This window comes from Mytilus californianus, unplaced genomic scaffold, assembly GCF_021869535.1.
Source record: "Mytilus californianus isolate M0D057914Y unplaced genomic scaffold, xbMytCali1.0.p SCAF_10, whole genome shotgun sequence".
NCBI lineage: Eukaryota > Metazoa > Mollusca > Bivalvia > Mytilida > Mytilidae > Mytilus > Mytilus californianus.
The window spans coordinates 29,811,410-29,825,731 of record NW_026262582.1 but is presented as its reverse complement, the minus strand read 5'-3'; the positions used below and the strand labels follow the sequence as shown (position 1 = coordinate 29,825,731).

At 32.0% G+C, this 14,322-nt stretch overlaps 1 protein-coding gene across 1 annotated transcript; it reads left to right on the top strand.

The window, feature by feature from the left end:
* Nucleotides 1-3,129: 3,129 nt before the first annotated feature.
* Nucleotides 3,130-13,800, top strand: LOC127717913 (transmembrane protein 41A-A-like). The gene is made up of 6 exons (XM_052223781.1): nucleotides 3,130-3,230; nucleotides 6,047-6,164; nucleotides 7,181-7,331; nucleotides 8,332-8,493; nucleotides 9,655-9,793; nucleotides 11,511-13,800. The coding sequence occupies exons 2-6, from the start codon at nucleotides 6,055-6,057 to the stop codon at nucleotides 11,687-11,689; spliced, it is 741 nt and encodes a 246-aa protein (XP_052079741.1). The 5' UTR covers nucleotides 3,130-3,230; nucleotides 6,047-6,054; the 3' UTR covers nucleotides 11,690-13,800.
* The last annotated feature ends 522 nt before the right edge of the window (nucleotides 13,801-14,322 follow it).

Here is a 14,322-nt window from a genome sequence, read left to right as displayed (position 1 = left end):
TGCCTGACGCGAATCTGAACCAGTTTAAAAGTATGATCAACAACTGGAATGACAACTCAAGCTTTTGATTTTATGTTTTCCATGCAACTTTTGGAACTAGTTTTGCTTTATTTATTTCGTCTGCTTTGTATGTGCTTATAATCTAGTTTAGTGCTTTAATTACTTGTTTGTGCTTGCTTTTATATGATGAACATTATTGGCTTATGCAATACAACTGTCTTACTTTGTATGTCTAATATATATGTTTTATATGGCCTATATGTCTTAATATTGTATGTGTTGTTATTGTTATTAATGTCGACAAAAAGCTCTACAGAGCTTATGTTTGTAATGTTCATGCATGTAACCCCGACTTAAAACAAAATTTTCTATTCTATTTTATTCTATTCTATGTAAATGTGTTTTCACGTGCCTGTGGCCTATAGCCATTTCATACGAACCGTTAGTCGTATTTTTAATTTTTTTTTTTTTTTTTTTTTTTGCAGTGGCAATTTTGTCGACTCCGATCAGGTATATAGAGTTTTGCTATTTTGTCGGTCTTATTTCAGATTGTTTTAATTCATTTTTGGTGGACATAATTCTTGAAATTACATGTACATACAGCATTATTAGAATACGTAAATTTCTGTTGAACGTTGACATTCGAAAATAGAAACAACAATTACTTCGTTGTCAAAAAAAACTTCAGTGAACTAAACGCTAAGTTCGACTGATTTGAAGAACTTAAGCAGGATTTGGCGCACTTTGAGAAGGACATCTATATTCAACTGTGGAAACGTGATTCAAGGACTATAAAATTTATGAAAGCTAGAGCACCAAACAAAAACTTTAATAAGTTGTTTCTGTTAACTGAAGAGGGTGAAGATTTGCTGTCGTACGTTTTATATAGAACTATTCAAAAACATAATTCTTCTTGGGGAAAATGTCCGAACGGAATGTATATTGGGAAAGGCCATGGATGTTTGATGCTAATCTCCGATTATGGTTGTTTCATGTGCTGCACAGTTTCGAGAGAGAGATAAGACCTGAAAAACTTGGTACCACCCCGGGGGAACAAAAAATTGCACAGACGATGCATGTATGGCTATCGATTGACAGTATTTATTCTTTCAAAGTTGAATGTAATGTATATATCTACATTTTTTGCAAAAGTGATGCATACGAATAATAAACAAGTGCTATGTGTAGTTCATAAAATTGAGAAAATGGGGAATGTGTCAAAGAGACAACAACCCGACCAAATAACAGAACAGCCGAAGGTTCATCTATGCATTGGCAGCATCTTTCTTATGCAAGACTTAAAAATGTACCAAAAGCAAGGCACTGCTTTTGTAACACCTGTAAAACATTTTGAGGTTGTTGAAAATTACTTTTAAATTTCAAAACTTATGGGGTACTCCATCTAGGTCTTTCTGAATGAAAAATTGGTCCATAGTGAGTTTATCCGAGTGTTATATAAAAGACAATTAGCAAAAAAACCTTGTGATCTACACAGAAATACTATTTCTTCTTAGTCTGTATTTATGCTACTAGTATGTCGTAATGAGAAATACTTATATAGAGAAAATAAACACTTATTTACATGTTCTGCATAAACTATGTTCTCCCAGACTAAAGTATCAATCAGATACGAATCCAACTAATTTATTCAGAGACGGCATAGACAACCTAAGAGAAGCATGATCTTCTACAACCAAAATATAAGTACATAATATCGACAGGATAACAAAACAAATATATATGTAATGAAAAAGAAAATAGAAAATATTCACAAATTTGTATTACCTTGATAACTCTAGTTTTTCTGGTCAGCTAGGCTATTTCTTAGTACCGATATAAGAGGGTGTGGATGGGGGTTTACAAGATAGAGAATAATTAGGTGCTTAAATATAAAGAGAATAATGGGCAAAAAAAATACAGAATACAGAAATGAAGGACCCCATCCAGACCCTCATATAAATCATGCATGCATTAACACCCTTAATAATAATTCTAGTTCTGTCGTACTCATTAAATGTAAACATAAATGTAAATTTTTCCTCATCAGACATTTTGTCGAAAGATGGGACTATAATCTCTACTTCCTGAAAAAATATTTTCCTACGTACGTTTTTCTTGAAAATTTGACATTTTAAAGCAACATGATATTCATTTTCAACCTTTTTTTTACAGAGGGGACATGATCTTTTTTCAAGGGGTAATTTACGGTGTCTTCTCTGTTCAATAACTAGATTACTATTACTTAATCTTATCTTAATAAAATTAGATATCATGTAACTGTCTAAATCTGTTGATAAAAAAATTCTTATTTGTTATCACTTTTTAATTTTCTGTGTAATTTTCTTAGTTTGTTTAGACTTATCTTGGTCATTAAAAAGACTGGGTTTTTTTTTCAGAAATCTATATATATCTTTAAAATATTTTTTTCCTATAGCATTAACCAGGCATATCTTGTTTAGCTGAATGTATTTCGATTTCCAATACTTGCCAGAATATTCATCATGTTGAATGTGGGCAGTATTTGGAACAAATGTGGAAGAAGAACTGAGAAGAACCCTATTTTTGAAAGACTCTAGAGCATTTTTCAATTTGGCTACAAAACTATTATGCAAATAAACTACATTTATAGGCATTTGAAGCACAACTTTCTACTCATTTTGCATTTATCAAATGGCACCAAAATGTCTACAGAAGTCTATATGTAAAGCATCAATAGCAAAAGGGACAGACCTATTTCTGCTAAAACTGCTGTGTTAACTGCAGCTTTATTTACACCAACAAGTTATTTAGCAAATTTTATTTGAAATTTTGATGGCAAAAAAATATAAATATCTACTAGACTCAGTTGAATCGGGTACATTAACCGCCGACGCTTGTCAATTTTATAGTTTTTGGTATTATTTAGATTATTCTTTTTTATATTTCAATATTTTCACCTTTCCCTGAAATTCAAATATTTAGAAAAATAAAAATTGTCGCAAACATAAAAAAAAAATCTTTTTTTGCAATAAGGTGAATTTTTGTAACTTTTGCTTCTCTGTTCATTCTGTTCATTTAAAAAAAAAGAAGGCCGATAGGTTTTATGGGCCGATAATAAGATATTTTCTTCCTCGACAGACTCTCTGGTGCGTTTGAAGTACCCGGTGAAATGTAAACAACTTGACGTGTACTTATCAGACAATAACAAATTTAGAACTTTGTCATCTGCATTTTGTTTTACGAAATAATAGGTATTTTGCATTTAGTCCAAATCAGCTATCCCATCTTTTAACATATACCATACCAAGCTTTGATGACCACTTAGTGATGTTTAATCAATGCCGCATTTTGTCAAGAAACCCCCCAAAAACCTGACAGGACCCGTAAGCTTTTCCCCCACTTGTATCCTAATTCTGCGTTTTCATCTCATTAATCTTTATACTTTATTCTTTAGTTTCTTACTGCCCACTTTGACATACACACTTGAAGTTGGTACTGAGGCAGAACCTGTCGCGAATGTCCATCAAATAGTGTATTCTATCTCAATTAATAAATGAAGGTATAACTGAGACTACTATGTGTTATAGTAGTCTCAGGGTATAACAATTTGGGCTGATGGTCTAGTGGTTAATAAGACCAATGGCTACAGTGCTGAGGTCGATTCTGATCAGGGGCACAGGAAATTTCAGTACATCAGAAGGGTGATTTTCACCCGCCCACACACATCTCTGGTACACAGACTGGAGTTTCCAACGAATGGGTATTTTGGGGGTCTCTGTAGATGAAAGTTGCCGCCTACTTTGACATAGAGATCAACCTTCTAATATCTCTTCGGTTTGTCTTTTCCCCCAAGGGGGAAGCCCCGATATGCCTACACCCCCATTAGTCTGACACCCCCTATGTCCGACACCCCATTAGTCCGACACCCCATGGTCCGACACCCCATTGGTCCGACACCCCATTGGTCAGACACCCCAATAGTCTGACACCGAATAATTGAACAATAGTTGATATATTTTTATTTTAGAAAGACTAATGACATGTTTATTTGATTTTACAACTGTGTTTAGATACGAACGCCTTGTCCATCGACTGATCCAAGTTATCGAGGTATAGGTTGGTAGACATGTACTTGTTAAAATATTGGGATATATTCACCAATACAGCATATAGAATGATTGAGATGCGGACCTCGTTGTCCTACATGTCCTACGTGAATAAAAAACGAGTACTATCAAACTCTTAACTGCAGTAAATATTTTGTCAATGTGCCGTAAGGAATCTGCTTTAACTATACGAGTTCACAACAACAATATACGAGCTGGTAAATAGTAATAATGAAAACAACAATTAAACTGGGTAATCAAATTAATAATTTCATCATTTTCTAGACATCTAACAAACGGGGAGATCTGAGATGGTTATTGAGTTTTTTATGAAATCCTTATGTTGCTATGCAATAGACCACTTCTGACCCTATTGGGCCATACATCCACGTGCCAAATATTAAATCTTCGTAAAAATATAACAAAATTCAAAATTCTGCCGCAAAGATATAGTTACCGCACGAGAAAAAGATGAAAGAAAGCAACAAAATGCTTTAAAATTGGTATTTGCTGCTTCTCTGTCTATCAAGCAACATTTATAAAAATTGAAAACAACCCTTTATAAATGCTTTCTGGATTTACTCTCACCAAGGTATATAGGAATTTTTTTTCAGAGACAAGTGCCTGTGATAGAATGGTAAATAAGAAATTAAATTTTGTTTTATAAAGATTTGCAAAAACAATTCATAAAACATCTGTATATACATATATTGTATAAAATTCAGGAAAATCAATTAATATTTTATAAAGATTTTCAAAAACATTGCATATATTTTTAATGGTACGAGTTTGCAATGGTACGACTTCGCAGTGGTATGAGTTAAAATTGGTACGAGTTGACTTGGTACAAGTTTTCAATGGTACAAGTTGACTTGCTTCCGCTTGAGGCAATCACCCAAATGGCTCATAATAACCGAATCTTGGTCCATTCGCACTCGTACCTATTAAATCAGCTTTCTAAGTTACAATCAACCATCATGATAGTCATTTAAAGTAATTCAAAATAAAAACAAATGTAACCATGACGCCAATTACTCAAAAAAACTAGCTATAGTCATTAATTTTTTTAATATTTTCATGTTTTTTCAAGAATTTTGAGAAATATATATTTTCTTTAATATTTACCATAGACACATTTATATAAGTTTATAAAACTGTAATACCATTAATATTCATATTTTTCTATAAAAGTAGGGCAAACAGACTCTATGACCAACATGACCAAACAAACCCAGGCAGAATTTTAACTTGCAACATGTCAACAATAGACATGATAGACGAAGAGCAAGAACTCCAATTAGTTATTAATATTTACCTTCCAGTGCTTATTCTTTACTCTCTTTCATCATGGTTTTTCCCTCGAACTTGTGCTGTGAGGTGGTCGAAGTTTTAATCAGAGGTCTTGTAGTTAAGGTCACTGCATATGGGAAATTATTGGCAAATTAGAATATGGGAAGACAATAATTCAATAGCAGTATGTATACATTTATGAAGATTTTCATCATATAAAGGATTTTTTTTTAAAGAAAGATCACACATACTTATTTTATAGTACATTGTAGTATAGCCTTTCAAATATATACAACATTTTCAACTTTTTTTTAAAATTTGAAGTTACATATGACTTAATGATATTATTCATCATGTTTATTTATTAATGTTATAATATTTGTGTAAATGACTAACAACATGCATTTTATCTACCTACTTCTGGTACTAATGAAACGTAACCTTCACTAAGATAGCTGTGTCAGTGGATTAATTGTTACGACATGAACAATATTGTTGTTGAATAGAAAAAAAGGAGATTTACAAACAAATAATTTCTGCCCCTATCCAAATTTATACATTTTATTCAGTGGTTGTCCAAATTTAAATTATTGCTGCCTTTCATCTTTGAAAAGACTATAAATATTTTGTATATATCATGTACATTATAATTACATTATTTTTTATTGCAGTATGCATAATGGGATCTGTTTTATGGATACCAACTGTCCTGGGACTATTTACTGCTTATTTATACATTCTATCCACAAATGTCCCGGAACTAAAGGGTGAAGAAGATAAAAATGCAAGGTTAGCATGGTTTATGTTAATTAAGGATGTAGTCAGGTGAAATTAAAAAAGTCTGGAATTTAAAATTGATACTATAAATCAGAAGAGCATTCAATTTGGTTAATTAAGGAACAAAATAAGCTAAAAATTTGATAGGGTATGGAACTCCTTTTAGAGATATTTGATTTTAAAAGATGGCGGGAAAAGGCTGACTCGGGCTTTTACCTTATATTTAGCTCAGGCATAATTTGGGTCTCAAATTGTAAGGAATATTTTACTCTGTATCGTAGGAAAAAACTCAAGGAGTCCAAATATCTAACAAAAATTCTGAAACCTGAAATGACTACATTCTTAATTCTGAATTAAAAGGCGGAAAATATACAAAAAACCAAAACAAATTAGATATGTTTGTCCTGAACTGAAGGGAAGAGAACATAAAACAAATGTCAGGTTTGTTATGTTTGGTTTGTTATGTCAGGTTTGTTATGTCAGGTTTGTTATGTCAGGTTTGTTATGCTTGGTCAACTAAAAGAACATAAACATGCCATTTAAGTTATGTTTGACCTGAACTGAAAAAGAACAAACCATTTGTGTGTTTATAGAAAAGAGAATGGAAACGGGGAATATGTCAAAGAGACAACAAACCGACCAAAGAGCAGAAAACGGCCTGAGGACACCAATGTGTCTTCAACATGTTCAACACAGCAACAAAATCCTTACATGTGACATATATAAAAGTAAGAATTGTCAATGGGACAACTATCCACCATATAAATGAGGTAGATCTAAACAACAAAAGGTGATTGTACGGCAATGAGCAAAACCCATACCATATAGAAACCTATAAAAGGCCTGAAAATGTGTATAATAAACCTTAATACAGATGCTACCATTTTCCAGTATCATCAATTATGGCTCTTGGGGAGAGTAATACAGCTAACCTGGAATCTTATACATGGGCCTATAAACAATACTGGAATTTAATAACACCTTATTATTAAGTTTAATTGCAATGCAAACATATTGATGTTTTCCAGATTAACATTTCCATCCAATTTAGAAGAGTTGACATCATTAGCCTCCACACTGCAGCTTTATAAAACAGAACATTCACTCTATGTTTTACTGTTATTCTGTAGTGCCTACGTATATAAACAAACATTTGCTATTCCTGGCTCTGTATTCCTGGTAAGTACACATATAGTAAGTATATATATTATGCGCACCTTTCTGACGTCATTTACCAGATAGAGGGGATCGCCTGTATCCCTGTACTATTAAAGTTCTTCAAGCGTCTTCATGATCGTCATTATTCAGGATAAAATAGAAATAATGTTTGTTCTGTAGGTACTTAATCACAATTCCCTAATGACAGCAGTGCTGATTATCAATTATAAAAATTTAATTTGCCGAATAATTCATGCAATATACCATCATATTTTTTCAACCGCTTGCTCAACATAGGAAGGAAGTGACGATGCCTCTAAATGCACAAATAATGTTCACTAAAACCAAAGTTTTTGACGGAAATGCAACAAACTCGAAAGTGGTCTATTGATTCTTAAAATTAAAACATTGTTTAACTTTAATTGATGTTTGTCCTACCCAGTCCTCACAATATGCATATTCTTATAACATTTAGTATCTTTAATGTACTGACATCCTGCATAATTAAATGTTTTAGATTGAAAACTGTATGAGGTGTCAGCTGGATGAATGTCTAATTTCCCATGAAAATGAAAAGTCAGCATTCTGAAATCTAAAGAAGGAGTTTGCTAGACAAACCCTGCATCCTATGCTATGTGGGACAGCAGACCATTTCATTAAATTGCATTGAACAATGTACAGTAAATTCAGAAATAATTGCGTCTTTTATTATTGCGATTTTTCAAGAATGGACAAAAATTATTATTATTGCAATTTCGAAAAAAAAAAGTGCATACAGGTCTATATTTCAGTTATCAGAATGTGAGTTCTTATTATTATGATACTCACCCAGTCGCATTATTCGCATTAATAAAAACCTCGCAATAATTTCTGAATTTACAGTATTTAAAACACTTCTTCATGTATCAATAAAAACACCACAATGATTTCTAAATTAATTGATTGCAGAATTTATCCGAAATAACTTTATTTTTGTATTAACACCTGCAATTGTTGATCTGTATGTTATTTTTTGTTACAGAATTTATTAGGTGGAGCATTATTTGGTGTATGGACATCGTTTCCTCTAGTGTGTGTTTTATCAGCCACTGGGGCCTCATGTTGCTATCTTTTGTCTAAATATTTTGGCAAGCAGCACATTGAAAGATTCTTTCCAGATAAAGTTCACTTTCTACAAGGAAAGGTTTGTATTTTTTGTCAGTTATGAATTGCAGTTTTAAAGAATTCCAAAAATTGTTGACAAAAGGACACAATCTATCATCAAATAATTTATATATTTGTATCTACATCTATTAAATAAAGATAAGGAGAAGTGGTATGATTGCCAATGAGACAACTATCTACCAAAGTTCAAATGAAGTGGATGTAAGCAATTATAGGCAACCATACGGCCTTCAACAATGAGAAAAACCCATACCGTATGGTCGGCTATAAAAGGCCCTGACATGAAAAATATGAAACAATTCAATTCAATTGAGAAAACTAAAGGCCTAATTTATAACAAAACAGTTTACAAAAAAACAAATATGACAGACATGAACCAACGACAACCACTGAACTACAAGCTCCTCCATATTTTTTATGTTGTTTTTTCAAGTTTGACAGTTTGCAGGAAGTACACAAACAATGCAAAACGATAGTGATGATTTGTTATGTGGTCAGAGGTCATAATTCTGTAACCCTGGGTGGTTTTCATACAAATTGAAAAAATATGATGGAATCAAATGATTTGTCTTTAATCTAATAAAAGATCAGCAGTTGTAGGTAGAAGTTGAACACCTACTGTAAATATTACATATTGAAAACAGAAATCAACATATCTTTATGACCTACATGACCTATGGAATTGGTATCAGATCATGATTATATGCAAATATGTGTAATACATTTCTAGAGCTGTATTGGTTCATGACTATAGGCAAATCAACTAAGGGCTGTTTGAAAATTAACCCAAACCACCCATCATTTTGGAACAGCTCTTATATATAAAATAAGACGTGCCAGATGTGGTATGATATAGCCATTGAGACAACTCTCCACCAGAAACCAAATAATATTGATGTAAGCAACTATAGGTAACCACAACATATATATGTGTCAATTCACCTGATCTCAACAACAAAAAATCTAACAAAATATTAAATGTCAAAATAAAATATTTTACTTGCATTTTTGTTGTTACTACAAATAAAAGAAAGTAGCTTATGAAATATGAAATGGGGCTACGGTAAATCTCCGCCAAAACATTTTTGTTGAGGGTGAGTTCTCTCTGTTTGGAGGTTTTGAAGGATGACAACTATGAAATAATGTTCTATCACTTTATTTTGTCATACATTTTTTCCAGGTAGAAGAAAACAGAGACAGTTTAATGTTTTTCTTGTTATTTTTACGATTTTTTCCTATGACACCTAATTGGTTTCTAAATATGGCATCACCTATAGTGAATGTACCAATTCATATGTTCTTCCTATCAGTATTAATAGGTAAGTCTAACAAAAGAACAAAACATATTTCTGATTATTAACATTTAGAGTAGGGAAGCAGTCTCAGAAGTTGATTAGTATTGAACAATGTCATTTGTCTAACCAATTGCATTCATTCTAGTGCATCAGACTTTTTTTTCTCTTAATAGAACAAAGAAGATGTGATATGATTGCCAATGAGACAACTCTCCACCAGAGACCAAACAATGTAAAAGCTAGCAACTATAGTTACTAAATGGCCTTCAACAATGAGCAAAACCCAAACAGCACAGCAAGCTATAAATGGCCCTGAAATGACAAATGTAAAACAATTCAAATGAGAAAATCCAATAGCAGAGCCAAAGAGCCAATAACAACTAATAAAAAAATCATGAATCAAAGAATATTTTTTATGCCCCATCCCAGCTGCCAGGCAATTGGACATTAAGGTTTACCCTTGTCAGTCAGTACATCTGTCTGTACGTTTGTCCCGCAATTGGTTTCCGTTCTCAAGCTTCAGTTTGCCTCAACCAAATGTTATGAAACTTATATACAATTTAATTACCTCCAAATAGGATCTAATTTTGAATTTGGGTGGCTTCACTTTCACCATGCTGGAGTTATGTCCCTTTATAAATGGAAAAAATGCTGAATTTGTAGTTTATGCACTCTCACTTTACTTTGCCACAACCAAATGTTACAAAACTTATACAAAATGCTTATTACCACCAAACACAGATCAAGTCCATATTAAGGTGGTGTCACTTCCACCTTTCTTGAGTTATGTCCCTTTATAAATGAAAAAAATGTTGAATTAGTAGTATATTGACTCTAGCATATTTACAAGCAGGGGCAACTGTGTCCCATAGACACATTCTTCAATACTGGAAAAATCTTAATGGATCCTCAAGAAAAAGTTAAACATTTTATTCTAATCTTATGTCATTAATGTTTTTTAAGATCATTCCAAAATTAGTTATTGTTATTCAAGTGCTCACCATTTCAGCTCAGCTGACCTTTTTTATCTGTTTGAATACACTATAGGACTCCATACAAACATGAAGAAAAAGAAAAAAAAATGTACTAATCAAACCGGTTGCTTCTACAGGGTAAGTGTCTCTGGCTATGCATGCATCACCTGTCATGTCAATGTAAATATGAAAGTGTCACCTGTCATGTCAGTGTAAATATAAAAGTGTCACCTGTCATGTCAGTGTAAATATAAAAGTGTCAACTGTCATGTCAGTGTAAATATAAAAGTGTCACCTGTCATGTCAGTGTAAATATAAAAGTGTCACCTGTCATGTCAGTGTAAATATAAAAGTGTAACCTGTCATGTCAATGTAAATATGAAAGTGTCACCTGTCATGTCAGTAAATATAAAAGTGTCAACTGTCATGTCAATGTAAATATGCAGATGCCACATGTCGTGTACGTGGCATCTGCATGTGTCACCTGTCTTGTCAATGTAAATATGCAGATGCCACCTGTCATGTCAATGTGAAATCTGCATGTGTCACCTGTCATGTCAATCTGAAATCAACAAGTTTCACCTGTCATGGCAATTTAAATATGAGTGTCACCTGTCATGTCAATGTGAAATATGCAAGTGTCATCTGTTATGTCAGTGTAAATATGCAAGTGTCACCTGTCATGTCAATGTGAAATCTGCATGTGTCACCTGTCATGTCAATGTAAATATGCCAGTGAATACCAAATATGTTTGCTTTTTTTGTAGGTTTGATGCCATTTAACTTTATATGTGTGCAAACTGGTGGAATGTTATCAGAGATCAAATCTACAAATGATATATTTACCTCAGGGACATTATTGAAATTAGGTGCTATAGCAGTTGTGGCGTTAGTTCCAGGTATGATAGTGAAGAAACTGAAAGACAAGAAACTTAAATCTGTATGATTAATAGAAATATTATATTTCGTTTTTATTTTGATTGTTATTTGATCATGTTTATGTCAGTATTTGTTTTAAGCCTTTGTTAATGATACAATGGACTGGGGGCTATTTCCATTATTCATGTACTTTGTTACATTCTAAACTCAATAAACACTTGGTACATCTCATTATCCATGGATCTCATTGAAATAAACCCGGAAGACTTCAAATGGAAATTGGTTTGGAATTTCAACAGCTGTACCTCGAGGGTAAAGCATTACAAAAGTTATGAGTTTCACTGAAACATTGTGTTATGATAATTTACATGTAGAATGAGTTGTTATGATAATCATTAATAATAACTGACTTTCTTTGACAGGTTTTGAAAAAATTCTTCAGACATCACAAACATTATGTTTAAAAAGAGAAAGTAAATTCAGAAATTATTGTGTGCACTTATTAGTGAGATTTTGAACAATGGGCAAAAACTACTAATTAGACTACCGGTATAATGTATTAAAGAAATGCTGCATTTAAATAATTCTATCAAAAGTAAGGATTCAAGTTTTTTTTAAACGTATAGTCACACTTGTTGCCATGATAAATCAGGGCATATGTTTTTGAATTTACAGTATTGTTTTTTTTAATAAAAAAGAGTTTTTGTTCATGGTAATTTTTAATTATATATAGCTATAGGTTTCGAATGACGTAATTTGAGTTGCTTTATTTCCCTTGGCTGTCATTTTGGAGGGATTAACGGTTTATTATCTTATTTCAATAGTTATTTGATTTGACTTACCAAATTGAAACATGCAATACACACAAGTCTGATAAGAGACCTAACTTGATCGTAGGGATGAATTAAGCAAAGCTATATCAAAATGGTTAAAAAAAACCTGTTTCTAAAGTCTAGTAATCAGTATAACAAGTTAAATTTGGCTAATTTATGAAGAAATTTTCGCATTTAGACCTCCAACATGTTGATAAAAGGGAAGTAACTCTTGTTCAAATTGTGTCAGTAGAAACCAATCTATTGACAGCCTGTGATCAATGTTATTTTTATCGTGCAATATTTAAGATTGAAGTATCTATTGTTTGCTTGTTTATTTTTTATTTGTAATTTTTCCAATGTTATTGAATGTCATTGATCTAATTCAGGCTTTGGCCCAATTTAGAATTTTTGCTTCAAGGGGCATGACATTACATTTACTTCAAGGGGCGTGACATTTCATTTACTTCAGGGCGTGACATTTCATTTACTTCAGGGCGTGACATTATTAAATTTACTACAAAGGGTGTGACATTGCATTTACTTCAAGGGGCATGACATATATTTACTTCAGGGGGATTGACATTATATTTTGACACTATGTTGATTTGTGGACGAGCAATTTGCTTTATTTATTATTTTGTTCAATGATGTAGGTGTTTACACTAATACCTAAATCTACCCATATAATATAAATTGTAATACTTTAAAATTTGTAATCTTTATTAGCAATATATTAAACATTCTATGATTGTTAATGAATAAATCATGGTGTCACAACTGTTTTTATACTGCAGGATAAAACACTAATTCATTGCCCCTTTGATTCCTATATGATCTTTCGACTGTATCTTTGCTAAATGTATGCTCAACAGAAATCAGCATTGAATTGCATATAAGAGAAAACTTGTTCCAAGAAGTCAAAACTTGTTGAAACAGGAACTTCCCTTAGGAATTTCTTATGCTCACACTCTACTGATAACTTACTTATTTACTGTGTAACATAATTATGCAAATTATTCATTACAACTTTAAGAATATCTGTAAATTTTCAGCTTTCAGTTGATACAAAATTTGCATAAATTGAAATTTCTAGGAAGTTTCTCTTCAATATAAATAATACATTATAGTTTTACGCAACTTCAACTTGTCTAGAAATTGTTTTTAAGTCTCATAAATAATTTTGTCTGCATTGAAAGTTAGACATTAGGCAACAATCAGTTACCAAAAGTATGACTGTTTGCATGTACACTGTGTGTGTTTTTTTTTTAATATACTATTATAGTGTAATACCATATATATTTTATTTGGTTGTTAATTGTTTCTAATATGTTGAATTCCTTTTGAAATAAAACAAAAAATCACATTGACTTCATGTATAGGAAAATGGCACTTTTTGTCATTTCTGTTCATAACTTATGAACCCTTCTACCAATTGCAATGGTTTTGAAATGTTACAGATGACAAAATGGAAGTCATGTTCACTATTAAGGATTTTCACTTTTACCATTCAGGAGTTATGGTCCTTGATCTATTGGAAAATGGCATTTTTTTTTTTAATGCAGTTTCTTATGAATTACTTGACCAATGCTTTAAAAATTTTAATATGTTGTTACTGATGAACAAATGGAGGTCAAGTTTAATATTGACAATTTTCACTTTTCAAAATACAAAAAAAAAAACAGTTTTCTGTCAATTTTACAGTTCATTCCTTGTTCTATCCAAAAGATTTTTAATAAGAAATTGTTCACCTCATGTTACATGTGTTATATATTTTGAGTTTAACAATATGGGGCTTCCAATAGTATTAGATAGATCTAGCCTTCATATAATCAAGTGATTGATTTATTGGTGTGTTATGCTATTTTCAGTATTGGCTTTTTTTTGG